The sequence below is a fragment of the Siphateles boraxobius genome, unplaced genomic scaffold, assembly GCF_051911475.1.
Source record: "Siphateles boraxobius isolate OS27281-9 unplaced genomic scaffold, OSU_SipBor_1 22, whole genome shotgun sequence".
Classification (NCBI taxonomy): domain Eukaryota; kingdom Metazoa; phylum Chordata; class Actinopteri; order Cypriniformes; family Leuciscidae; genus Siphateles; species Siphateles boraxobius.
In genome coordinates, this window is record NW_027508833.1 from 1,181,061 (window position 1) to 1,207,611 (window position 26,551).

Consider the following 26,551-nt stretch of genomic DNA (forward strand, 5'->3'; position numbering starts at 1 on the left):
AGATGAGTGGATGTAGTAGATGAAGTGGATGTAGTAGATGAAGTGGATGTAGTAGATGAGTGGATGTAGTAGATGAGTGGATGTAGTAGATGAAGTGGATGTAGTAGATGAGTGGATGTAGTAGATGAGTGGATGTAGTAGATGAAGTGGATGTAGTAGATGAGTGGATGTAGTAGATGAGTGGATGTAGTAGAGGAAGTGGATGTAGTTGATGAAGTGGATGTAGTAGATGAAGTGGATGTAGTAGATGAGTGGATGTAGGAGATGAAGTGGATGTAGTAGATGAAGTGGATGTAGTAGATGAGTGGATGTAGTTGATGAAGTGGGTGTAGTAGATGAAGTGGATGTAGTAGATGAAGTGGATGTAGTAGATGAGTGGATGTAGTAGATGAAGTGGATGTAGTAGATGAGTGGATGTAGTAGATGAAGTGGATGTAGTAGAAGAATGGATGTAGTAAATGAGTGGATGTAGTAGAAGAATGGATGTAGTAAATGAGTGGATGTAGTAGATGAGTGTATGTAGTAGATGAAGTGGATCTAGTAGATGAAGTGGATGTAGTAGATGAAGTGGGTGTAGTAGATGAAGTGGATGTAGCAGATGAAGTGGATGTAGTAGATGAAGTGGGTGTAGTAGATGAAGTGGATGTAGTAGATGAAATGGATGTAGTAGATGAGTGGATGTAGTAGATGAAGTGGATGTAGTAGAAGAATGGATGTAGTAAATGAGTGTATGTAGTAAATGAGTGGATGTAGTAGAAGAATGGATGTAGTAAATGAGTGGATGTAGTAGATGAGTGGATGTAGTAGATGAGTGTATGTAGTAGATGAGTGTATGTAGTAGATGAAGTGGATGTAGTAGATGAAGTGGATGTAGCAGATGAAGTGGATGTAGTAGATGAAGTGGGTGTAGTAGATGAGTGGGTGTAGTAGATGAGTGGATGTAGTAGATGAGTGGATGTAGTAGATGAAGTGGGTGTAGTAGATGAAGTGGATCTAGTAGATAAAGTGGATGTAGTACATGAAGTGGATGTAGTACATGACGTGGATGTAGTAGATGAAGTGGATGTAGTAGATGAAGTGGGTGTAGTAGATGAAGTGGGTGTAGTAGATGAGTGGATGTAGTAGATGAAGTGGATGTAGTAGATGAAGTGGGTGTAGTAGATGAGTGGATGTAGTAGATGAAGTGGATGTAGTAGATGAAGTGGGTGTAGTAGATGAAGTGGATGTAGTACATGACGTGGATGTAGTAGATGAAGTGGATGTAGTAGATGAAGTGGGTGTAGTAGATGAAGTGGGTGTAGTAGATGAGTGGATGTAGTAGATGAAGTGGATGTAGTAGATGAAGTGGATGTAGTAGATGAAGTGGGTGTAGTAGATGAGTGGATGTAGTAGATGAAGTGGATGTAGTAGATGAAGTGGGTGTAGTAGATGAAGTGGACACAGTACATGAAGTGGATGTAGTAGATGAAGTGGATGTAGTAGATGAGTGGATGTAGTAGATGAAGTGGATGTAGTAGATGAGTGGATGTAGTAGATGAAGTGGATGTAGTAGATGAAGTGGATGTAGTAGATGAGTGGATGTAGTAGATGAGTGGATTTAGTAGATGAAGTGGATGTAGTAGATGAAGTGGATGTAGTAGATGAGTGGATGTAGTAGATGAGTGGATGTAGTAGAGGAAGTGGATGTAGTTGATGAAGTGGATGTAGTAGATGAAGTGGATGTAGTAGATGAAGTGGATGTAGTAGATGAGTGGATGTAGCAGATGAATGGATGTAGTAGATGAAGTGGATGTAGTAGATGAAGTGGATGTAGTAGATGAAGTGGATGTTGTAGATGAGTGGATGTAGTAGATGAAGTGGATGTAGTTGATGAAGTGGATGTAGTAGATGAAGTGGATGTAGTAGATGAGTGGATGTAGTAGATGAGTGGATGTAGTACATGAAGTGGATGTAGTTGATGAAGTGGATGTAGTAGATGAAGTGGATGTAGTAGATGAAGTGGATGTAGTAGATGAGTGGATGTAGTAGATGAAGTGGATGTAGTAGATGAGTGGATGTAGTAGATGAGTGGATGTAGTAGATGAGTGGATGTAGTACATGAAGTGGATGTAGTAGATGAGTGGATGTAGTTGATGAAGTGGGTGTAGTAGATGAAGTGGATGTAGTAGATGAAGTGGATGTAGTAGATGAGTGGATGTAGTAGATGAGTGGATGTAGTAGATGAAGTGGATGTAGTAGATGAGTGGATGTAGTAGATGAAGTGGATGTAGTAGAAGAATGGATGTAGTAAATGAGTGGATGTAGTAGAAGAATGGATGTAGTAAATGAGTGGATGTAGTAGATGAGTGGATGTAGTAGATGAGTGTATGTAGTAGATGAAGTGTATGTAGTAGATGAAGTGGATGTAGTAGATGAAGTGGGTGTAGTAGATGAAGTGGATGTAGCAGATGAAGTGGATGTAGTAGATGAAGTGGGTGTAGTAGATGAAGTGGATGTAGTAGATGAAGTGGATGTAGTACATGAAGTGGATGTAGTAGATGAAGTGGATGTAGTAGATGAGTGGATGTAGTAGATGAGTGGATGTAGTAGATGAATTGGGTGTAGTAGATGAAGTGGATCTAGTAGATAAAGTGGATGTAGTACATGAAGTGGATGTAGTAGATGAAGTGGATGTAGTAGATGAAGTGGGTGTAGTAGATGAAGTGGGTGTAGTAGATGAGTGGATGTAGTAGATGAAGTGGATGTAGTAGATGAAGTGGGTGTAGTAGATGAGTGGATGTAGTAGATGAAGTGGATGTAGTAGATGAAGTGGGTGTAGTAGATGAAGTGGATGTAGTACATGACGTGGATGTAGTAGATGAAGTGGGTGTAGTAGATGAAGTGGGTGTAGTAGATGAGTGGATGTAGTAGATGAAGTGGATGTAGTAGATGAAGTGGATGTAGTAGATGAAGTGGGTGTAGTAGATGAGTGGATGTAGTAGATGAAGTGGATGTAGTAGATGAAGTGGGTGTAGTAGATGAAGTGGACGCAGTACATGAAGTGGATGTAGTAGATGAAGTGGATGTAGTAGATGAGTGGATGTAGTAGATGAAGTGGATGTAGTAGATGAGTGGATGTAGTAGATGAAGTGGATGTAGTAGATGAAGTGGATGTAGTAGATGAGTGGATGTAGTAGATGAGTGGATGTAGTAGATGAAGTGGATGTAGTAGATGAGTGGATGTAGTAGATGAGTGGATGTAGTAGATGAAGTGGATGTAGTAGATGAAGTGGATGTAGTAGATGAGTGGATGTAGTAGATGAGTGGATGTAGTAGAGGAAGTGGATGTAGTTGATGAAGTGGATGTAGTAGATGAAGTGGATGTAGTAGATGAAGTGGATGTAGTAGATGAGTGGATGTAGTAGATGAGTGGATGTAGTTGATGAAGTGGATGTAGTAGATGAAGTGGATGTAGTAGATGAAGTGGATGTAGTAGATGAGTGGATGTAGTAGATGAAGTGGATGTAGTAGATGAAGTGGATGTAGTAGATGAGTGGATGTAGCAGATGAGTGGATGTAGCAGATGAGTGGATGTAGTAGATGAAGTGGATATAGTAGATGAAGTGGATGTAGTAGATGAAGTGGATGTTGTAGATGAGTGGATGTAGTAGATGAAGTGGATGTAGTTGATGAAGTGGATGTAGTAGATGAAGTGGATGTAGTAGATGAGTGGATGTAGTAGATTAAGTGGATGTAGTAGATGAAGTGGATGTAGTAGATGAAGTGGATGTAGTAGATGAGTGGATGTAGTAGATGAGTGGATGTAGTACATGAAGTGGATGTAGTTGATGAAGTGGATGTAGTAGATGAAGTGGATGTAGTAGATGAAGTGGATGTAGTAGATGAGTGGATGTAGTAGATGAAGTGGATGTAGTAGATGAGTGGATGTAGTAGATGAGTGGATGTAGTAGATGAGTGGGTGTAGTAGATGAGTGGGTGTAGTAGATGAGTGGATGTAGTAGATGAGTGGATGTAGTAGATGAAGTGGATGTAGTAGATGAGTGGATGTAGTAGATGAGTGGGTGTAGTAGATGAGTGGATGTAGTAGATGAGTGGATGTAGTAGATGAGTGGATGTAGTAGATGAAGTGGATGTAGTACATGAAGTGGATGTAGTAGATGAAGTGGATGTAGTAGATGAGTGGATGTAGTACATGAAGTGGATGTAGTAGATGAGTGGATGTAGTAGATGAAGTGGATGAAAAATCAACTAATTTACGCACAGCATTTAAATCAACAGCAAAAGAAACAATCCTCCAGCAGACAAAAACATAAGATGCACAACCCAGTCTTGATTTGTGAACATTTGCAATGTGAAAAATGTTAAAGAAATAGTTCTTGCATTGCACAAAAAAACAAATTCTTACTCATTATTTTTGTCTTGTTTTCCACTACAAATATCTAAACATTCTTGAATTAAGATACAATTACTTGAGAAGTCATGTGTCAAGTCTTGTATGTCAAGAAAAATATTAATTCAAGAGGAAGAGAAATGTATTTATTTTTATGACCGTATTGGCGGATATTCTTTTCTTGTTTTAATCATAAACTTTTTCAGAAAACAATACTTAATCTCTTAAATGAATTTGCTTTTCAAGTAAATATATCTTGCTTTATGAATGTTTAGGTATTTGTACTGGAAAACAAGGCAAAACAACTTTCTTCGGTGAAACCCAAAAGGTGAATTTTTTGGTTATTTTGTCCTTTTTGGATCTTGACAGAACTGAGTGAACTCAGAACAAAGAAAGTCCAAAGGGTTTGGAGTGGCATGACGGTGAGTAAATGAGGAGAGAAGCTTCACTTTTGTGGTACAAGAGGCAAAATTCTGTATTCAATACATTTTTTACACAATTGTTTATAGCATGAACACGCACTGACATCTCCAGATGATCGCAAGCTTCCTGACGGGCAAAATAAACAGAGAACCCGTGAGGAACGGCTGGACGCGTCTGTCTGCTCAGTAGTCTGTGAACGTGTGGAGGACGGGCAATAATTCACACATATGATGGACTGGACTTCCATACGGGGAGAAATGAAAGAATCATGGGAAGGGGAGGCGTTGTAAAATTGATTTTAGAACAAAAACTAGGACTTTATTCAGCATTGTATTGTCTTCCGGTTCTGTTGTGGATTCGCGTTCATGAGTCCGCTGACGTAAGACGAGCTGACGTGTGTCTGGTGCGCCTGAGCTTCGTTTACAGTCTGAGGGAGACGCACGCTGTAAAAAAAACAATCTTTGCAAACATGTCTGAGGATTTGGACACAGGGGAAGACTTGCATTTTTTTTAACCAGACATATTTATTTGAACCCGAATACACGGACGCACCAGATACACGTCAGCAGCGCCACGGGCCTCGTGAACGCGGATTGACAACAGAACCGGAAGAGAATACAATGCTGAATAAAGTCATCGTTTTTGTTATTTTTGGAACAAAATGTATTTTCAATGCTTCAAAAAATTCTAACTAACCCCCTGAGGTCACGTGGACTACTTTGATGATGTCTTTATTGCCTTTCTGGACAAGGACAGTATACCATACATAGATTTTCAATGGAGGGACAAAAAGCTCTCGGACTGAATCTAAAATATCTTAAACTGTGTTCCGAAGATGAACGGAGGTCTTACGGGCTTGGAACGACATGAGGGTGAGTCATTAATGACATAATTTTTGGGTGAACTAACCCTTTAAGCGTTTTAAGTAGCGACTGGCAGTGTGAAGCTTTCACTTCTATTGGTCGTCGCTCTCAAAGTCACTCTTCATTTGCATAAATTTAAACGTAACTTAACTCTGTCTAACATGAGACTAGTGTGAGAAAAACACTCACTAAGTTCACCAAGTCTGTTCAAGTTTTCCCTGTTCTTACAAACTGCTGGAGTGATTTTTGTTTCTGTGGTAATCAGCAGCGAGTCTTGGCTTCGGTCCGAAGAGCTTCATCTGTAATGAACCTTGAACTTCATGAAGTCATTGAGCAGATCTTATCCAAAGCCATTCAAAAATAAGGAACATCACAAGCATTTCAAAATGAAGAACGAACATTGAGGATGAAAACTCAAAATCTACCAGAAAAATTGCATTATGGTAAAATAGATTTTCTATCAATGCAACACATGTACAACAAGTATTTTGCATGATTTTTATAATATTTAAGTATGAAAAACAGTGTTATTTCTAAAGACTCAAATACATAATTTATATTTTGTGGTTTATATTTTACAGCTATATTCCACTGTAGAGGATATTTAAAATCAACATGAAAAAGCATTCACAATTTATTTTACTCAGGTAATGGCATATTTACAAAATATATTTCTGAATATACAAAAATAAATTGATCGTGTGGTAAAAAGTTGGCGTTCTGTACCAGAATAGCTATCACAGGTTTACAACCAGGGTTAATCAAGTTATTATATTTTGTAAAAGACTTTTATTCTTTATAATAATAAGCCCTGGTGAATCATTCACAATAAAACCAAGAATGTCTCTTTAAAAAATAAATATAGTGGATTTTAATTTAATGTTGACCTTAAAAGTTATTGTAAACCAAAGATCAAAATCAAACACTTAGTTTATCTCGTCACCGACAAATCATAAAGCATCTATTTGCCCATATACAATATTTATAAATATTTCAACATTCCTAAAATGTAAATTAATATGAAGCAGACATCACTAAAACAGATTCTATGTGCATTTAAGAGTGAAAAAAGTGCGTTTTCACTGTGTGACCTCAAATGAGCTGTGAGGTTGATTGGCCGTCAGTCTGTCCTCTCTTGTGTCCTCATGTGCTGAGTCTCTTTGGCCTGTAATGACAGTGAAGTACATTAAAAAAAACATGTTATGCCCTTTTACAAAGTGTTGATGTTCTTTTTAGACTAGAACAGGTTTTCCTGCTTGAATGTTGATTATTTTCCTCATATTCTCCATTGTTGCAGCTTGTCTCTTCCCAGTCTGTCAGTAACGCTCTGTTTAGTTCCTGTCTCTATGAAGCCCCACCTTCTGTAAAGCACACTGTGCTCTGATTGGTCAGCTGAATCAGTGTCTTGTGATTGGTCAAGAGCTTCGAGTGTATTTGGGAAATGTCCCGCACTGTACCATAACCACGAGTTTAACACACTACTAACTAACTCAACCAGGCCCCGCCCCTTTATTCTGTGTATGAATTATTTAAATGAGGAATATTGAAATATGTTCGTTCCCTGAAGAAACTCAAGAAAACAATGGAGGCATTGCAGGAGTTCAGAAACACTGACACTGAAATAGAGAGTAACTCCCGCTGGAGGGACTTTATCATGTTCAAACAGCAACATTACACACTGAAGAAAGAGGAACTTGGGAAATAGCAGAATAGGACCCTTTAATGAGGAATTACAGTGCTGGCCTCGAGAGGAAATGCTTTCGAGAGAGACCCGGGTTATAAAAAGCCCTAGATTTCACAAATCCTGTTTATTGAACGACATCTTCTCAACATGAGATGTGCGCTGGGGAACAACATTTTTTGTATGGAGGATATTGCAAGCTCACAAACAACATTATGAAGTTAGTCACATGACACGTCCTGTGTTTTAGTTAGATAAGACTGGTTGGGAAGCGTTTTATAGGTCTCTGCACCAGCCATCAGTGGAAATGTAATGCGAAGTTCAGCATTTCCTATGGTGATTTAAGTAGATGAAGTGGATGTAGTAGATGAAGTGGATGTAGTAGATGAAGTTGATGTAGTAGATGAAGTGGATGTAGTAGATGAAGTGGATGTAGTAGATGAAGTGGATGTAGTAGATGAGTGGATGTAGTCGATGAAGTGGATGTAGTAGAAGAGTGGATGTAGTAAATGAGTGGATGTAGTAGATGAGTGGATGTAGTAGATGAGTGGATGTAGTAGATGAAGTGGATGTAGTAGATGAAGTGGATGTAGTAGATGAGTGGATGTAGTAGATGAGTGAATGTAGTAGATGAGTGGATGTAGTAGATGAGTGGATGTAGTAGATGAAGTGGATGTAGTAGATGAAGTGCATGTAGTAGATGAGCGGATGTAGTAGATGAAGTGGATGTAGTAGAAGAGTGGATGTAGTAAATTAGTGGATGTAGTAGATGAGTGGATGTAGTAGATGAGTTGATGTAGTAGATGAGTGGATGTAGTAGATGAAGTGGATGTAGTAGATGCAGTGAGTGTAGTAGATGAAGTGGGTGTAGCAGATGAAGTGGATGTAGTAGATGAGTGGATGTAGTAGATGAAGTGAATGTAGTAGATGAGTGGATGTAGTAGATGAGTGGATGTAGTAGATGTGTGGATGTAGTAGATGAGTGGATGTAGTAGATGAGTGGATGTAGTAGATGTGTGGATGTAGTAGATGAGTGGATGTAGTAGATGAAGTGGATGTAGTAGATGAGTGGATGTAGTAGATGAGTGGATGTAGTAGATGAAGTGGATGTAGGTGGATGTAGTAGATGAGTGGATGTAGTAGATGAAGTGGATGTAGTAGATGAAGTGGATGTAGTAGATGAGTGGATGTAGTAGATGAAGTGGATGTAGTAGATTAAGTGGATGTAGTAGATGAAGTGGATGTAGTAGATGAAGTGGATGTAGTAGATGAGTGGATGTAGTAGATGAAGTGGATGTAGTAGATTAAGTGGATGTAGTAGATGTAGTGGATGTAGTAGATGAAATGGGTGTAGTAGATGAAGTGGATGTAGTAGATGAGTGGATGTAGTAGATGAAGTGGATGTAGTAGATGAGTGGATGTAGTAGATGAAGTGGATGTAGTAGATGAAGTTGATATAGTAGATGATGAGTGGATGTAGTAGATGAAGTGGATGTAGTAGATGAAGTGGATGTAGTAGATGAAGTGGATGTAGTAGATGAAGTGGATGTAGTAGATGAGTGGATGTAGTAGATGAAGTGGATGTAGTACATGAGTGGATTTAGTAGATGAAGTGGATGTAGTACATGAAGTGGATGTAGTAGATGAGTGGATGTAGTAGATGAAATGGGTGTAGTAGATGAAGTGGATGTAGTAGATGAAGTGGATGTAGTAGATGAGTGGATGTAGTAGATGAAGTGGATGTAGTAGATGAAGTGGATGTAGTAGATGAGTGGATGTAGTTGATGAAGTGGGTGTAGTAGATGAAGTGGATGTAGTAGATGAAGTGGATGTAGTAGATGAGTGGATGTAGTAGATGAGTGGATGTAGTAGATGAAGTGGATGTAGTAGATGAGTGGATGTAGTAGATGAAGTGGATGTAGTAGAAGAATGGATGTAGTAAATGAGTGGATGTAGTAGAAGAATGGATGTAGTAAATGAGTGGATGTAGTAGATGAGTGTATGTAGTAGATGAGTGTATGTAGTAGATGAAGTGGATGTAGTAGATGAAGTGGATGTAGTAGATGAAGTGGGTGTAGTAGATGAAGTGGATGTAGCAGATGAAGTGGATGTAGTAGATGAAGTGGGTGTAGTAGATGAAGTGGATGTAGTACATGAAGTGGATGTAGTACATGAAGTGGATGTAGTAGATGAAGTGGATGTAGTAGATGAGTGGATGTAGTAGATGAAGTGGGTGTAGTAGATGAAGTGGATCTAGTAGATAAAGTGGATGTAGTACATGAAGTGGATGTAGTACATGACGTGGATGTAGTAGATGAAGTGGATGTAGTAGATGAAGTTGGTGTAGTAGATGAAGTGGGTGTAGTAGATGAGTGGATGTAGTAGATGAAGTGGATGTAGTAGATGAAGTCGGTGTAGTAGATGAAGTCGGTGTAGTAGATGAGTGGATGTAGTAGATGAAGTGGATGTAGTAGATGAAGTGGATGTAGTAGATGAAGTGGGTGTAGTAGATGAGTGGATGTAGTAGATGAAGTGGATGTAGTAGATGAAGTGGGTGTAGTAGATTAAGTGGATGTAGTACATGACGTGGATGTAGTAGATGAAGTGGATGTAGTAGATGAAGTGGATGTAGTAGATGAAGTGGGTGTAGTAGATGAAGTGGGTGTAGTAGATGAGTGGATGTAGTAGATGAAGTGGATGTAGTAGATGAAGTGGATGTAGTAGATGAAGTGGATGTAGTAGATGAAGTGGATGTAGTAGATGAAGTGGGTGTAGTAGATGAAGTGGGTGTAGTAGATGAGTGGATGTAGTAGATGAAGTGGATGTAGTAGATGAAGTGGATGTAGTAGATGAAGTGGATGTAGTAGATGAAGTGGGTGTAGTAGATGAGTGGATGTAGTAGATGAAGTGGATGTAGTAGATGAAGTGGGTGTAGTAGATGAAGTGGACGCAGTACATGAAGTGGATGTAGTAGATGAAGTGGATGTAGTAGATGAGTGGATGTAGTAGATGAAGTGGATGTAGTAGATGAGTGGATGTAGTAGATGAAGTGGATGTAGTAGATGAAGTGGATGTAGTAGATGAGTGGATGTAGTAGATGAAGTGGATGTAGTAGATGAGTGGATGTAGTAGATGAAGTGGATGTAGTAGATGAAGTGGATGTAGTAGATGAGTGGATGTAGTAGATGAGTGGATGTAGTAGATGAAGTGGATGTAGTAGATGAGTGGATGTAGTAGATGAGTGGATGTAGTAGATGAAGTGGATGTAGTAGATGAGTGGATGTAGTAGATGAGTGGATGTAGTAGAGGAAGTGGATGTAGTTGATGAAGTGGATGTAGTAGATGAAGTGGATGTAGTAGATGAGTGGATGTAGGAGATGAAGTGGATGTAGTAGATGAAGTGGATGTAGTAGATGAGTGGATGTAGTTGATGAAGTGGGTGTAGTAGATGAAGTGGATGTAGTAGATGAAGTGGATGTAGTAGATGAGTGGATGTAGTAGATGAAGTGGATGTAGTAGATGAGTGGATGTAGTAGATGAAGTGGATGTAGTAGAAGAATGGATGTAGTAAATGAGTGGATGTAGTAGAAGAATGGATGTAGTAAATGAGTGGATGTAGTAGATGAGTGTATGTAGTAGATGAAGTGGATCTAGTAGATGAAGTGGATGTAGTAGATGAAGTGGGTGTAGTAGATGAAGTGGATGTAGCAGATGAAGTGGATGTAGTAGATGAAGTGGGTGTAGTAGATGAAGTGGATGTAGTAGATGAAATGGATGTAGTAGATGAGTGGATGTAGTAGATGAAGTGGATGTAGTAGAAGAATGGATGTAGTAAATGAGTGTATGTAGTAAATGAGTGGATGTAGTAGAAGAATGGATGTAGTAAATGAGTGGATGTAGTAGATGAGTGGATGTAGTAGATGAGTGTATGTAGTAGATGAGTGTATGTAGTAGATGAAGTGGATGTAGTAGATGAAGTGGATGTAGCAGATGAAGTGGATGTAGTAGATGAAGTGGGTGTAGTAGATGAGTGGGTGTAGTAGATGAGTGGATGTAGTAGATGAGTGGATGTAGTAGATGAAGTGGGTGTAGTAGATGAAGTGGATCTAGTAGATAAAGTGGATGTAGTACATGAAGTGGATGTAGTACATGACGTGGATGTAGTAGATGAAGTGGATGTAGTAGATGAAGTGGGTGTAGTAGATGAAGTGGGTGTAGTAGATGAGTGGATGTAGTAGATGAAGTGGATGTAGTAGATGAAGTGGGTGTAGTAGATGAGTGGATGTAGTAGATGAAGTGGATGTAGTAGATGAAGTGGGTGTAGTAGATGAAGTGGATGTAGTACATGACGTGGATGTAGTAGATGAAGTGGATGTAGTAGATGAAGTGGGTGTAGTAGATGAAGTGGGTGTAGTAGATGAGTGGATGTAGTAGATGAAGTGGATGTAGTAGATGAAGTGGATGTAGTAGATGAAGTGGGTGTAGTAGATGAGTGGATGTAGTAGATGAAGTGGATGTAGTAGATGAAGTGGGTGTAGTAGATGAAGTGGACACAGTACATGAAGTGGATGTAGTAGATGAAGTGGATGTAGTAGATGAGTGGATGTAGTAGATGAAGTGGATGTAGTAGATGAGTGGATGTAGTAGATGAAGTGGATGTAGTAGATGAAGTGGATGTAGTAGATGAGTGGATGTAGTAGATGAGTGGATTTAGTAGATGAAGTGGATGTAGTAGATGAAGTGGATGTAGTAGATGAGTGGATGTAGTAGATGAGTGGATGTAGTAGAGGAAGTGGATGTAGTTGATGAAGTGGATGTAGTAGATGAAGTGGATGTAGTAGATGAAGTGGATGTAGTAGATGAGTGGATGTAGCAGATGAATGGATGTAGTAGATGAAGTGGATGTAGTAGATGAAGTGGATGTAGTAGATGAAGTGGATGTTGTAGATGAGTGGATGTAGTAGATGAAGTGGATGTAGTTGATGAAGTGGATGTAGTAGATGAAGTGGATGTAGTAGATGAGTGGATGTAGTAGATGAGTGGATGTAGTACATGAAGTGGATGTAGTTGATGAAGTGGATGTAGTAGATGAAGTGGATGTAGTAGATGAAGTGGATGTAGTAGATGAGTGGATGTAGTAGATGAAGTGGATGTAGTAGATGAGTGGATGTAGTAGATGAGTGGATGTAGTAGATGAGTGGATGTAGTACATGAAGTGGATGTAGTAGATGAGTGGATGTAGTTGATGAAGTGGGTGTAGTAGATGAAGTGGATGTAGTAGATGAAGTGGATGTAGTAGATGAGTGGATGTAGTAGATGAGTGGATGTAGTAGATGAAGTGGATGTAGTAGATGAGTGGATGTAGTAGATGAAGTGGATGTAGTAGAAGAATGGATGTAGTAAATGAGTGGATGTAGTAGAAGAATGGATGTAGTAAATGAGTGGATGTAGTAGATGAGTGGATGTAGTAGATGAGTGTATGTAGTAGATGAAGTGTATGTAGTAGATGAAGTGGATGTAGTAGATGAAGTGGGTGTAGTAGATGAAGTGGATGTAGCAGATGAAGTGGATGTAGTAGATGAAGTGGGTGTAGTAGATGAAGTGGATGTAGTAGATGAAGTGGATGTAGTACATGAAGTGGATGTAGTAGATGAAGTGGATGTAGTAGATGAGTGGATGTAGTAGATGAGTGGATGTAGTAGATGAATTGGGTGTAGTAGATGAAGTGGATCTAGTAGATAAAGTGGATGTAGTACATGAAGTGGATGTAGTAGATGAAGTGGATGTAGTAGATGAAGTGGGTGTAGTAGATGAAGTGGGTGTAGTAGATGAGTGGATGTAGTAGATGAAGTGGATGTAGTAGATGAAGTGGGTGTAGTAGATGAGTGGATGTAGTAGATGAAGTGGATGTAGTAGATGAAGTGGGTGTAGTAGATGAAGTGGATGTAGTACATGACGTGGATGTAGTAGATGAAGTGGGTGTAGTAGATGAAGTGGGTGTAGTAGATGAGTGGATGTAGTAGATGAAGTGGATGTAGTAGATGAAGTGGATGTAGTAGATGAAGTGGGTGTAGTAGATGAGTGGATGTAGTAGATGAAGTGGATGTAGTAGATGAAGTGGGTGTAGTAGATGAAGTGGACGCAGTACATGAAGTGGATGTAGTAGATGAAGTGGATGTAGTAGATGAGTGGATGTAGTAGATGAAGTGGATGTAGTAGATGAGTGGATGTAGTAGATGAAGTGGATGTAGTAGATGAAGTGGATGTAGTAGATGAGTGGATGTAGTAGATGAGTGGATGTAGTAGATGAAGTGGATGTAGTAGATGAGTGGATGTAGTAGATGAGTGGATGTAGTAGATGAAGTGGATGTAGTAGATGAAGTGGATGTAGTAGATGAGTGGATGTAGTAGATGAGTGGATGTAGTAGAGGAAGTGGATGTAGTTGATGAAGTGGATGTAGTAGATGAAGTGGATGTAGTAGATGAAGTGGATGTAGTAGATGAGTGGATGTAGTAGATGAGTGGATGTAGTTGATGAAGTGGATGTAGTAGATGAAGTGGATGTAGTAGATGAAGTGGATGTAGTAGATGAGTGGATGTAGTAGATGAAGTGGATGTAGTAGATGAAGTGGATGTAGTAGATGAGTGGATGTAGCAGATGAGTGGATGTAGCAGATGAGTGGATGTAGTAGATGAAGTGGATATAGTAGATGAAGTGGATGTAGTAGATGAAGTGGATGTTGTAGATGAGTGGATGTAGTAGATGAAGTGGATGTAGTTGATGAAGTGGATGTAGTAGATGAAGTGGATGTAGTAGATGAGTGGATGTAGTAGATTAAGTGGATGTAGTAGATGAAGTGGATGTAGTAGATGAAGTGGATGTAGTAGATGAGTGGATGTAGTAGATGAGTGGATGTAGTACATGAAGTGGATGTAGTTGATGAAGTGGATGTAGTAGATGAAGTGGATGTAGTAGATGAAGTGGATGTAGTAGATGAGTGGATGTAGTAGATGAAGTGGATGTAGTAGATGAGTGGATGTAGTAGATGAGTGGATGTAGTAGATGAGTGGGTGTAGTAGATGAGTGGGTGTAGTAGATGAGTGGATGTAGTAGATGAGTGGATGTAGTAGATGAAGTGGATGTAGTAGATGAGTGGATGTAGTAGATGAGTGGGTGTAGTAGATGAGTGGATGTAGTAGATGAGTGGATGTAGTAGATGAGTGGATGTAGTAGATGAAGTGGATGTAGTACATGAAGTGGATGTAGTAGATGAAGTGGATGTAGTAGATGAGTGGATGTAGTACATGAAGTGGATGTAGTAGATGAGTGGATGTAGTAGATGAAGTGGATGAAAAATCAACTAATTTACGCACAGCATTTAAATCAACAGCAAAAGAAACAATCCTCCAGCAGACAAAAACATAAGATGCACAACCCAGTCTTGATTTGTGAACATTTGCAATGTGAAAAATGTTAAAGAAATAGTTCTTGCATTGCACAAAAAAACAAATTCTTACTCATTATTTTTGTCTTGTTTTCCACTACAAATATCTAAACATTCTTGAATTAAGATACAATTACTTGAGAAGTCATGTGTCAAGTCTTGTATGTCAAGAAAAATATTAATTCAAGAGGAAGAGAAATGTATTTATTTTTATGACCGTATTGGCGGATATTCTTTTCTTGTTTTAATCATAAACTTTTTCAGAAAACAATACTTAATCTCTTAAATGAATTTGCTTTTCAAGTAAATATATCTTGCTTTATGAATGTTTAGGTATTTGTACTGGAAAACAAGGCAAAACAACTTTCTTCGGTGAAACCCAAAAGGTGAATTTTTTGGTTATTTTGTCCTTTTTGGATCTTGACAGAACTGAGTGAACTCAGAACAAAGAAAGTCCAAAGGGTTTGGAGTGGCATGACGGTGAGTAAATGAGGAGAGAAGCTTCACTTTTGTGGTACAAGAGGCAAAATTCTGTATTCAATACATTTTTTACACAATTGTTTATAGCATGAACACGCACTGACATCTCCAGATGATCGCAAGCTTCCTGACGGGCAAAATAAACAGAGAACCCGTGAGGAACGGCTGGACGCGTCTGTCTGCTCAGTAGTCTGTGAACGTGTGGAGGACGGGCAATAATTCACACATATGATGGACTGGACTTCCATACGGGGAGAAATGAAAGAATCATGGGAAGGGGAGGCGTTGTAAAATTGATTTAAGAGAGGAAAGTCCTACCTTGGCATTGTGATTTTGCATAGCACGAGTTCAACAGCTAAATAAAAGAGCAAAATAAAACTCATGGTGAGTGATATATTATATCCTCATGACAGTTTCATGCATCATCAAACGGGTCATTCCTGCTATGCATTATATTGTCATTCCACACTATTATATATATCTTTAAAAATATTTGTATCCAATATTTTAGGAACAAAACCATATTAGTAATGTATTAATTATTAAGGATTTAGAAATATTCCTAATGGGTTTTTTTCCACAACACTGGAAAACTTTTCTTTTTTTTATCAACATGATAAATTTTTTGCTAAAAACCTATTGCACACAATCTACGACATGCCTTCTATCGTCTGATTGATAGTTTATACTTCTTTAGCAATTAAAAGCCTTTTTAATGTAACTGTACAAACGTCCACCTTCAACTTCGTCTTTTTGCTGTGACATCTGCACTGATTTCTATCAAGTCAACATAAGAATAACTTGTTACTGATATTTCACTTACTGGACTGAAGCAACTTGGGTTTACATGATTGTTCATATATTATTTTTTAGTAAAATCATGTTCAAATGTGAGTCTCAAATATGATCATCAGGTTTTTGAGGAAGGTTTATCTGTTCATCTCTCAATCATCATCATTCTATTGCATTGCATTATATGTTTTAAAACTACAGAGCTTTGATCATAAAACTAAACATTTAAATTAAAAATTAATTACATTTATTTAAATTTTTAATTTTATTGAATTTAAATTAATAATTTAAATTAAACTCATCTTACTAAGACATTATTGGCAGATATAGAGGGATGACTGATATTTATATGCATTTGATGTCAGTAGTCTGTTATTACTGTTATTAAGATCTCATTGATTTACATTACATGAATTTCATCAAACTTTTTGTCCATATAAATATCAGCATCTGCACCAAATTGCATATTTTCTGCTCAGTTTGGTCCTCTGAATAAAATTGAGTTTTTTCCTCCATATTTTCACTATACCATATTATATGAGCAATAAAAGCTTGATGCATCAAATATAATACCCAACTAAAACATATGCATACTTTATATTTAACATATTTAAATATGTTGTCTAGTTTCAATAAACGTATTCATTTCTTATATCAGGCTTTACAGGGTTAACTGATAATCAGTTTATATTTTTTGTGTTTCCCTATATCACTTTCCATCCTCAGTCTTTTGTAGAGTGAAAACATCAATTAACATCCTCAATGACATCATCTTAAAGGAAGTGACATCATTATCATGACATCGACATCATTAAGGATCAATGAATTCAGAGGTGTTTTGTGATGTCACCTCTAAAACATTTATCCTGTTTGATCAAATCAACATTTCAATAGATTAAAAATATGAAAGAGAAGCCTGGGCGCTTCAGAACGTCTGCTATACCGCATATTTAATTACAGAAGCACATTCATTATGTGGAGGTTACAGAGTTGGACTGGTACAGCACAGCAGGAAGGACCCAAACACTGAGATACCTCGTGGTTGTGTTTCTCCAGCCTCTCGAGTTGTTCCCGCTGAGCCGCCTGGAGTTGCTCGCTCTCTTTGGATTGTTTCATGGCGAGCTGTCAATCAACGCCCATGTTCATTTACATAATTAGAAACATGCATTCGAAAAAACACACACTTCTGAAGCAAGATTAGAATCGTTACCCTCTTTCTTTCTGTAAGAAACTTCCTTGTGTTGGTGCTGTTGAGCTCTCGAACTCTCCTGCAGAAACAATATCAATGGAGTTATGGATAGTTGTTAAAGCCTAGAAGTAGATTATTGCTTAGAAGTTATATCTTTTGACCATATGGTTGCACTGGCTTAAAGGTGGGGTATGTGATTTTCTTTTTTGACCATTTTTTCAAAATCACTTGAAATCCTATTCCTGACCCACTTGCTGACTGTAAATTAGAAGCACTGAAATGAAAATTAAGCAATTTAATCATCTGTGGAACGGGCAGGACTCGAAAAACTCCAGCCAATCATTTTCAAGACCGTCTAGAATCATTGGGTAGAGAATGCGTCACTCAAACGGTCTTACCATGCCCCCCTCCCCCCGCCCCCCTCGCGCGTGTCCTGTTCGTGCGCATACTCAAAGCTCGTGACCCAGTCACAGGAAGTGCAAGTCGCCCCGGTACAGATAGAGAGAGAGAGAGAGAGAGAGAGAGAGAGAGAGAGAGAGAGAGAGAGAGAGAGAGAGAGAGAAGGAGAAGTTGCTTCCGTTTGGAGAATGTCAGACAAGACACCATCACAGAAAAGGAAATCTATTTTCGAGAGAGCAAAAAAACGGCCGAAAGAGAAAGGTCTAAAACAAGGGTCATTCTAGGCGATGCTTTTCAACGTTGGCGGCAACTGAAGGACCAGGAAGGAATACCAACAGATGCGGCTGTGGCATTTTTTCTGTGGCATCTGAGTTTTCGCTCGTGCTTGATTGCGCGTCCATGTTTTTCGAATGGGTGGAGTCAGAGCCAGCGTTGGAGGAGAAGTAGGTAGGACCTTATGAGTTGTGTATTTTCAAAATCTGCCGGCCGTTTTGCAAATCACATACCCCACCTTTAAACTTTTGTGCACACTCTAAGTGGATGATGACAATGATGATTACCCAGTTTCATTATAATATACCAAAGCTTTCCCAAAACACACCCTCAGTTCCTCTTTGGTGTTTTCAATTTATTGGTGTGTTAAGAGTCAAAAAGTTATGAAAACCACATTTGTGAAATTTGGTCTATAGATTGATGATACAAGGCTTTTTTTGTTGTTGTTGTAGATTTGTAGAAGTTCATTACGGTGCAAAAACATATGGTTTACCTAAAAAAAAAAAAAAAGTTTAAGGAAAGTTTAATGTCAACATATGGAAGCATTGTGGAGATGGGGTTTATTTTCCTGAATAACGCATGTACTGTTTCGTCAAATTTGGAGAGAATAACAAGAAAGTGACATTTTGAAATGGTGGAAATATTGCAATGAACAGAGCAGCACTAATGCAATCAGAGAAGAATAGAATAATAGTTCTAGGTGGTGTTTTCACAAATAATATGGATGAAATTGCACAAGATGGTTCTGTCTAGTCATTACACTGTAATAGCAATGCCTCAAAAATACAAGCAAAGCCCAAAGGAAAGTGCAACTCTAAAGTAACGCAGGTCATGTGATCTTTGACGGGAGCAGTTGTTATTACCGTTCCCTCTCAGCCTTGTTCTTTATGCTTTTGTCTTGACTGATGGCTTTGCTGCTCTCCATCGAGGTCTTGGCTTGGTTGGTTCGCAGCTCTTTACTCTGTCTGGAAGAGGAGAGGGAACATCATTTTTATGACAAACATTGGTTTGCTCTATGATGTTAAAAGTTGGTCTGTATTTATACGTTTATATATTTATAAATGTCAACCACTTGAGATGTTAAAAAAAGTGTCCCATGCAAGTTTTGCACGTTTTTTTAACATTAGTACGAGTAATTTGTTATGAACTCAATGTGACATTCATTTTTTTATTCGAGTAACACTTTAAAATAAGGTCCTAACTATGAACTAACATGAACAATGAGCACTACATTTGTTACAGTATTAATTCATCTTTTATTATGTTAGTATAAAAATACAACTGTTCATTGTTACTTCATGTTAGCTCAGGTTCATTAAATATTACATTAAGAGATACAACTTTTGATTTCAATAATGTATTAGTAAATGTTGAAATTAACATTAACTAAGGCTAATAAATGCTTTTGAAGTATTTTTATTCGTGGTAGAGTGTTACCATTATTTGTAATTGATGTTTTGCTTTGAGTCCATCAAATTCCTAATAAAAAGAAAAATAATTAAATGATATTAAGTATTTAATATTCCTAATAAAAAAAAATCCTAATACAAAGGAAAATAATCAATTGAGATTAAGTATTTAATACATTTAATTATACATAAGTACAGTAGACATTATCACATGGTTAATACATATATTAACTATTTTTATTTTATTTTATTTCAGCAAAACAAACTAATTTGTGAGAACGTCATTGCAATATAAAAGGACATTTTGGTGTGAAAATATCTTTTTGCCCTGTGCAACAGAAGTAGCAAGTACATGTAGTTTAAAGTGCAACTGCAATAATAAATGCTTGATAACTCTGTGGAGTTAATGTAAAATATCCAATAAGAACACAGAGAACAAAACAGCAGCTGCAAGAACAGATACACACACACACACACACACACACACACACACGTCGTATGGAACAAAAGCCCATAAGAAGGGCACACAAGGGAGAATTCAGTAAGAATAATTGCACCCACTGATAGTCTGTTTAGCAAGCATAGACTGCATTGTTTCAGCACTCGATTCACTTAAGGAATTATGCAAATCAGGTAATGCCACAAACACGCCTACAAAATTAGTGCAGCTCACACTTCGCATGAAGCAATTCCCCACAATACAGGCCGGATCTGACGACTTTACCGGGACTGCAAATGCTGGAGGTGCGCTTGACTTCACATCTGGATATATGCCTGGATATATCCTTCACTTAATGAATTACAGCTGACATGATCAATAAAAACTGTACACAGACGTTAATTGCAATTAACAGGCACACAGTGATGTCCTCTGTTAATGCAGCACACACTATTTGCATAAAAAATGAGACACATGTGCCCAGAAAATAATGACACTAGCTTCATTTAAATCCGCATGGCACTTAAAAAATACTTTTTGAAGTTTTAAAAAGTTTATTGGCGGATCTTTTAGAAGAACACTATTTTCAGTCAAAGTTTAAATATATATATATATATATATATATATATATATATATATATATATATTATTAGTATATATACCAATATTATTACAATTTAAAATAATGGTTTTCTATGTGAATATATAGTAAAATGTCATTTATTCCTGTGATAAAAGCTGAATGTTCAGCATCATTACTCCAGTCTTCAGTGTCACATGATCCTTCAGAAATCACTATAATATAATTTAGTATCAATGTTGGAAACAGTTGGTCTGCTTAATATTTTTTTTTGGAACGTGTAATACTTTTTTCAATTATTTATTCAAAATATAATTATTTTCTCATAATATAAATCTTCACTATCAATTTAACACATCCTTGCTGAATAAAAGTAATAATTTCTTTCAAAAAAGAAAGGAAAAAAATGACTGACCCCAAATTTTTGAACGGTAGTGTATATTGTATATTGTTACAAAAGATTTCTATTTTAAATACATTTTTTTAACCTTTTATTCATCAAAGTATCCCGAAAAAAGTATCACAGGTTTGAAAAAAAAAAAAGTAGCGCAATTGTTTCCAACATGGATAATAAATCCATATTATACAGATTTCTGAAGGATCATGTGACACTGAAGACTGGAGCAATGATGCTGAAAATTCAGCTTTGCATAATTTTTAATTGTAATAATGTTTCACAATATTACTGTTTTTTCTGTATTTTTGATCAAATAAATGCAGGCTTGATAAGCACAATAGATTTCTATCAAAAACATTAAATAGTAATGTTTCCATATATATATATGAATGCATAAAATATTGTAGAGGTATATAAAGCTATTTGCTATGACTAGCAAATAGTCACTTATCACGTTGACCAAGTTTGCTATATGCCACAAAATTTTCCAACACTTTAGAAACAGTGTGATTCATTAAAGCAGAAAGCTTTAAAGAAAATAAAATCTTTCTAGAGAGATCCAAGTTGTCCAGCGTTGCAGGTCATTGTCCTGAGGCCAGCGAAGAAGACTTCAGGGCACTACACTAGCTTTCATCTAAACTTATTCAGAAGTTCTCTGTCTGTCTCTCTCTCTCTCTCTCTCTCTCTCTCTCTCTCTCTGTCTCTCTCTATCTCTCTCTCTCTTTCTCTCTCTATCTCTCTCTCTCTCTCTCTCTCTGTCTCTCTCTCTCTCTCTCTCTCTCTCTCTCTGTCTCTCTCTCTCACTCTCTCTCTCTCTCTCTCTGTCTCTCTCTCTCTCTCTCACTCTCTGTCTCTCTCTCTCTCTCTGTCTCTCTCTCTCTCTCTCTCTCTCTCTCTCTCTCTCTCTGTCTCTCTGTCTCTCTCTGTCTCTCTCTCTCTCTCTCTCTCTCTCTCTCTCTCTCTCTCTCTCTCTCTCTCTCTCTCTCTCTCACCTCTCATGGACGAGTATGAGCTGCTGTGTTTGCTGGTCCTGCTCCATTAACATGAGCTTTCGGAGCTGTTCGCACTGCTGGGTCACGTGCTGCTCTCTCACAAGCTGTTCTTCAGACGAATGACATCTGATCATCTCAGCCCATTCACACGCGTGAGCCGCAACCACGTCCTTCACCTGCCGTACAGGGACATTTGATTTTAATATTCAAATTGTAAAAGGAGTAGCTGGAATGTGAATGGGACAAATGAAATTGAACTCAATACCTTGGATTTGTGATTTGTCGTTACGGTCTTAATTTGCCTTTCGATGTCTCTGCTCATTTCAAGGCTGTAACTTTCACTGAGGATGAACAAACATTGAGAGCGTGTTCTGTTTTCAACTCAAAATATGACTGAGAAGAAGCTGTTAAACTTCACAATGTTCTGGCTTTGCTTTACACAGGTCATAGCATGTAGATCTACAATGATTCAGATGTAAATGGATAGTTGGACGGCAGTGTATTTCTCTAAAATAAACAACTATTTTAAAGAACATTCTTCCAATTTTAGTGTAAAAATTGCCATATAGTATGTAATTTCATCTATCTATTGTATAATCTAGCTTATGTTCAGTGTACAATTATTTCATATTATGTGTTGCATTTCAGTATTCGAGTTTTGATTGTAAACTTTCTTTATTTGTGTGTACGTGTTAGATAAACATTCTCTATATTTACATTGAAATATGTTATATATTATATATTACAGTATATGTGTACTGGCCCTTTAAGAATTGTGAGTGTAAGTGATGTGGTTGTGCGTCCTTTTAAGAAATAGAGTTGCACAGTTTGCTTTACCGCATCCATGATATTTAGGATTTAAGATTATATTTTGTTTCTTTTCTTTTATTTGTTTGATTTACTTACGAGTCTGGATTAAAGGAAGATTTTACATGAAGAAAACGGTGTATGTGAATTGTTTTTTATTGGACACTGAGTAAGTTGACTGAAATCGTGCGATGCGCTCTCAACACATGGTTTGAAATTAACTTTTTCACTCACCAGCCAATTTGGCTACTACATTTTTAAGTTACAGACCATTCAGAACTTCTACTGGCCAAAAAAAAAAAAAGAAAGAAAGAAAATTAACCAGATTATCTTCTTCACAGCTATATATATATATATATATATATATATATATATATACACACACACATATATAAAATTAGGGATGTTGGAAAATAATGTATTTTCTGTTAACCAAATACTTTTTAATCTTTGCTATTGCTTCAATGCAAGTGAACAAGCGCGCCGTTATTTGTTGCGTATTTACAAGTGTGTTCAAGTAAGCCAGATATGAGCAGATTCTGCACAATACGCTGTATTTAATATATCATGATGAATCACGAGTTGAGTATTTGCATTAAATCTGCACAGATTTGGCTTACACGAACTTCTCCAGCAAAGTAAGTAAACATAATAAGTAACACACCAAATTGTCTAGTGATTTTACACGTTACCCGCCACAGTCGATTTATACCCGCATTTGGCGGCTGTTAATTTCAAACCCTGCATCTATTCATCCATCCATCCATCGTTACACTCAAGAATATGCAAAATTTCAGAAGCAAAATGAGTTGAATGAGTGAGAATGCCTTTTTATTATGATTATATAAATGCTAAAAGATAATGAATTGTGAACAATTAATCATTAATATAATATAATGTAATGGATACTAATGCCTAAATGCATTGTGTTTGTTTGAGCATCATGTGGATAGTTCATGTGATTCTCTACACCTGCGTGAATTTCAGCAGAACTGACTTTATACATCCAAAAATCATCAAAACACCAGCTGATTCAGACACTCTGAGACTTCAAACATCACAAGGAAAATTCACATTCATACATACGTGCCTGAAGTGAACAAATGTTTCTGGTGCCACAGTACACTTGTACACCTGAAACTTTGATGTTGAATAATCAACTTTTAAATGACATGAAGGATACTCAAACTGTCGGTAGATGTTATGACTGATTACTCACTTTTTTGTGAAATTTTGATATTTCATGACCTTGTAACTCACTATTTATTACCAGCATAAATTGTTATATGTTTTATGTTATATGTTTTTATGTCTGCAACCGTGTTAACTGCTGCCTGTCTTGGCCAGAACGCTCTTGGAAAAGAGATTTTTAATCTCAATGAGTTTTTCTTTCTGGTTAAATAAAGGTAATAAATAACTACTTGACTACCTGTATGAAGAGAAAAGTACATCTGAGTGCAATGAAAAGCTGATATCACATTCACCTCACTTTCTTGCAGCCTTTTTCGAGTTGCTTCTCCAGCGCTTGTTTCTCTTTATCATGTTGAGCAACAAACCTGTCCACTTGAGCGCAGTGGGAGCTCTGCAGTGCAGCGTGTGCCTGAAATAGGAAGCAGGATTGTCTTTATATCCGTGCCGTCAGTTTTCCTGCCCTACAGGCTTCAGTGTGTGTGACACTCCGGCAAAGTGTTCATAATCAATTCAATGAACTCAATGAAACAAAAGCCTTCGGTCACCTTAGCATGCTTCTTCTTCAAAGCCTCCACATCCTTCTGCTGCTTCTTGACTAGTTTCATGTAGGTCTGGGGAGAGGTTATAGAAACATGAATGCAGCCCTTTTCATATTTCACGTTTCAGCGGTGTAAATCACATGCTTTATTCTGTTTCCGACAGAAACGTCTGGTTGGGTTGTTACCTTCGTTTGCTGTAAGTCATCGATGGTCAGTTGAGGTGTGAGAATTGATGCATCTAGGTTCACAAAACAAAATATGTTAATGCAAATGTGAACTAATGAACCGATTCTGAGATGTGTGCTTTAGTGTAATCTTTTAAGACGGATGCATAATGTATGATTTTTGCCACAGTTTCACCTTTGGGAATTTCAGGGATTGTGAAAGATGTGTTTTTCGCTGTAGGACAGTCTTGGATTGGTTTTTGATATCAGTGTCAAAGTCTTTAGTTTCCCTGAGCTTTTACCCAAGATCTCACTGGAGCCATATCTCAATCTGACAAGCAACAATAGTAAAAGTAAAAAAAATAAGGTTTTTTTTTACTATTAAAAAAAGAAAAAAAAAAGAAAAAAATCACAGTCTACATGCAACAAGCAAATGATTTGAAATGCATTTAGATTAAAGGGGTCATGGCATGGATTTGTTTTATTATTGGAATATGTTCCTTGAGGTTTAAAGGTTTTTTGCACAAAAACAAGAATATATATATGAGGAACTTCGTTCTGACCCTCTGTCTGGAATGATCCTTTTTAAAGGTGCAGCTCTTTTAAGGCTTGTCATTGATTGGCTAATGTCATTTCATAGGAAACAGTATCAACAGTATCACTATTGCTCATGAGTAAAAGTTTTGAAAACATTATCCATATAGTATGTGGAGTATGTTCGAAACTGATCGCGCATCTGTATCCTGTATCCAGTGTAGACAGCATCTGTGATTATAATGACTTCTATTTGCTTTTTACACAACGTTCACATCCAGTGTAGTCAATGTCAGCTGCCAGTGGGCGGAGCCTATGGTGTGATCAGTGTTGTGCCTGAACGCGTTCATTGAACGATAGTTCATGAACTCGTTCATATTTTGGGCGAACGTGGACTGAACGTACTGTATTACTGCCTGATGAACATTACTGTGAACTCGTTCATTCTGGTGTCTGTGAACGCACACTCTCTCAGTTTAACTTCGTTCAATAGGGTGCCAGATTTCTATAGAGCCTCACAGGCGAAAACCAGGCTAAAACACACCGTAAACAGGCCTTAATATGTAGCGGAAAAACACCCAATCTGGCAACACCAGCACCAGTGTCGCACCGCCGCACGCGTCATCAACACAAAAAGCAGCAAGGAGGATCGTATGATCATTTAAACGAGTTTTATGACGAGGTCGGTGAGGATGGGAAAAATCTTACATTTCTGTGCAAACTTTGCCCGCCGATAAAAATCATTGCTGTCTGTGGTTCTATATGGGCTGTGGCAATAATTTTGAAAAATAATAGCTCACAGCAACATATGGAAAAAGTTAACTATGAACTAGTTCAACACTTAAAAGTATGAACTATGAAATGTACTAGTTCATTTTAAAATTTGTGAACTGAACTTTGAACTAGTTCATGTAGAAAGTGAACTTTCCCAACACTGGGTGTGATGATGATTAACTATTGGTCGATGTCTTGCTCTGGAGGCAGTCATACACAAATGTATTTGCATGTGAGACGTCACAAATCCCACAGTATGAGAAGCAGCTGTTTTTGGAGCTTTGATTAAATAAATGCTTTGTTTATGATGAGGAGGACATATTGATCTGAAACAAGTAAAAGACAAGATCAAGGCAAATTTGATTTTTTCGTCTTATGATCCCTTTACAGGCCCACCAACCAACTCGACTTGATAAACTACCCATCATCTAGCCAGAAATATATTTTTTTCAAATTTAATTAAACATTTTTAATGTAATAATTTTTTTTTATAAATTACATATAATACATATATATATATATATATATATATATATATATATATATATATATATATATATATATACACACATACACATACATACACATACACATATATATATATATATATATATATATATATATATATATATATATATTCAAAATTGTGAATGTAATACAATACATAGATCATTTATTATTATTATTTTGGGTTTGCATTAGGTTCAGGTTTGTAATATGTCTGTATGTAATATATAATTGATAATATAGAAATTATATTACATTCATTCATTCATTCATTCATTCAATC

The 26,551-nt window shown here is 37.3% G+C and overlaps 1 protein-coding gene across 3 annotated transcripts in view; it reads right to left on the reverse strand.

The window, feature by feature from the left end:
* Window positions 1-6,162: 6,162 nt before the first annotated feature.
* The window catches only part of plcb4a (phospholipase C, beta 4a), a 62,404-nt gene continuing 42,015 nt past the window's right edge, over window positions 6,163-26,551 (reverse strand). Inside the window, exons 28-37 of one of the 3 annotated variants that reach the window (XM_077238292.1) lie at window positions 24,475-24,527; window positions 24,296-24,361; window positions 24,044-24,159; window positions 22,018-22,093; window positions 21,753-21,928; window positions 18,799-18,900; window positions 17,285-17,342; window positions 17,110-17,196; window positions 15,601-15,637; window positions 6,163-6,841 (exon numbers count right to left, since the gene is read on the reverse strand). In XM_077238292.1, coding sequence (XP_077094407.1) covers window positions 6,756-6,841; window positions 15,601-15,637; window positions 17,110-17,196; window positions 17,285-17,342; window positions 18,799-18,900; window positions 21,753-21,928; window positions 22,018-22,093; window positions 24,044-24,159; window positions 24,296-24,361; window positions 24,475-24,527 — 857 coding nt within the window. In that variant the 3' untranslated portion in view covers window positions 6,163-6,755. Of the gene's footprint in view, window positions 6,842-15,600; window positions 15,638-17,109; window positions 17,197-17,284; window positions 17,343-18,798; window positions 18,901-21,752; window positions 21,929-22,017; window positions 22,094-24,043; window positions 24,160-24,295; window positions 24,362-24,474; window positions 24,528-26,551 lie in introns of those variants that run through there. The other 2 variants (XM_077238293.1, XR_013206568.1) reach the window with 2 other exon arrangements.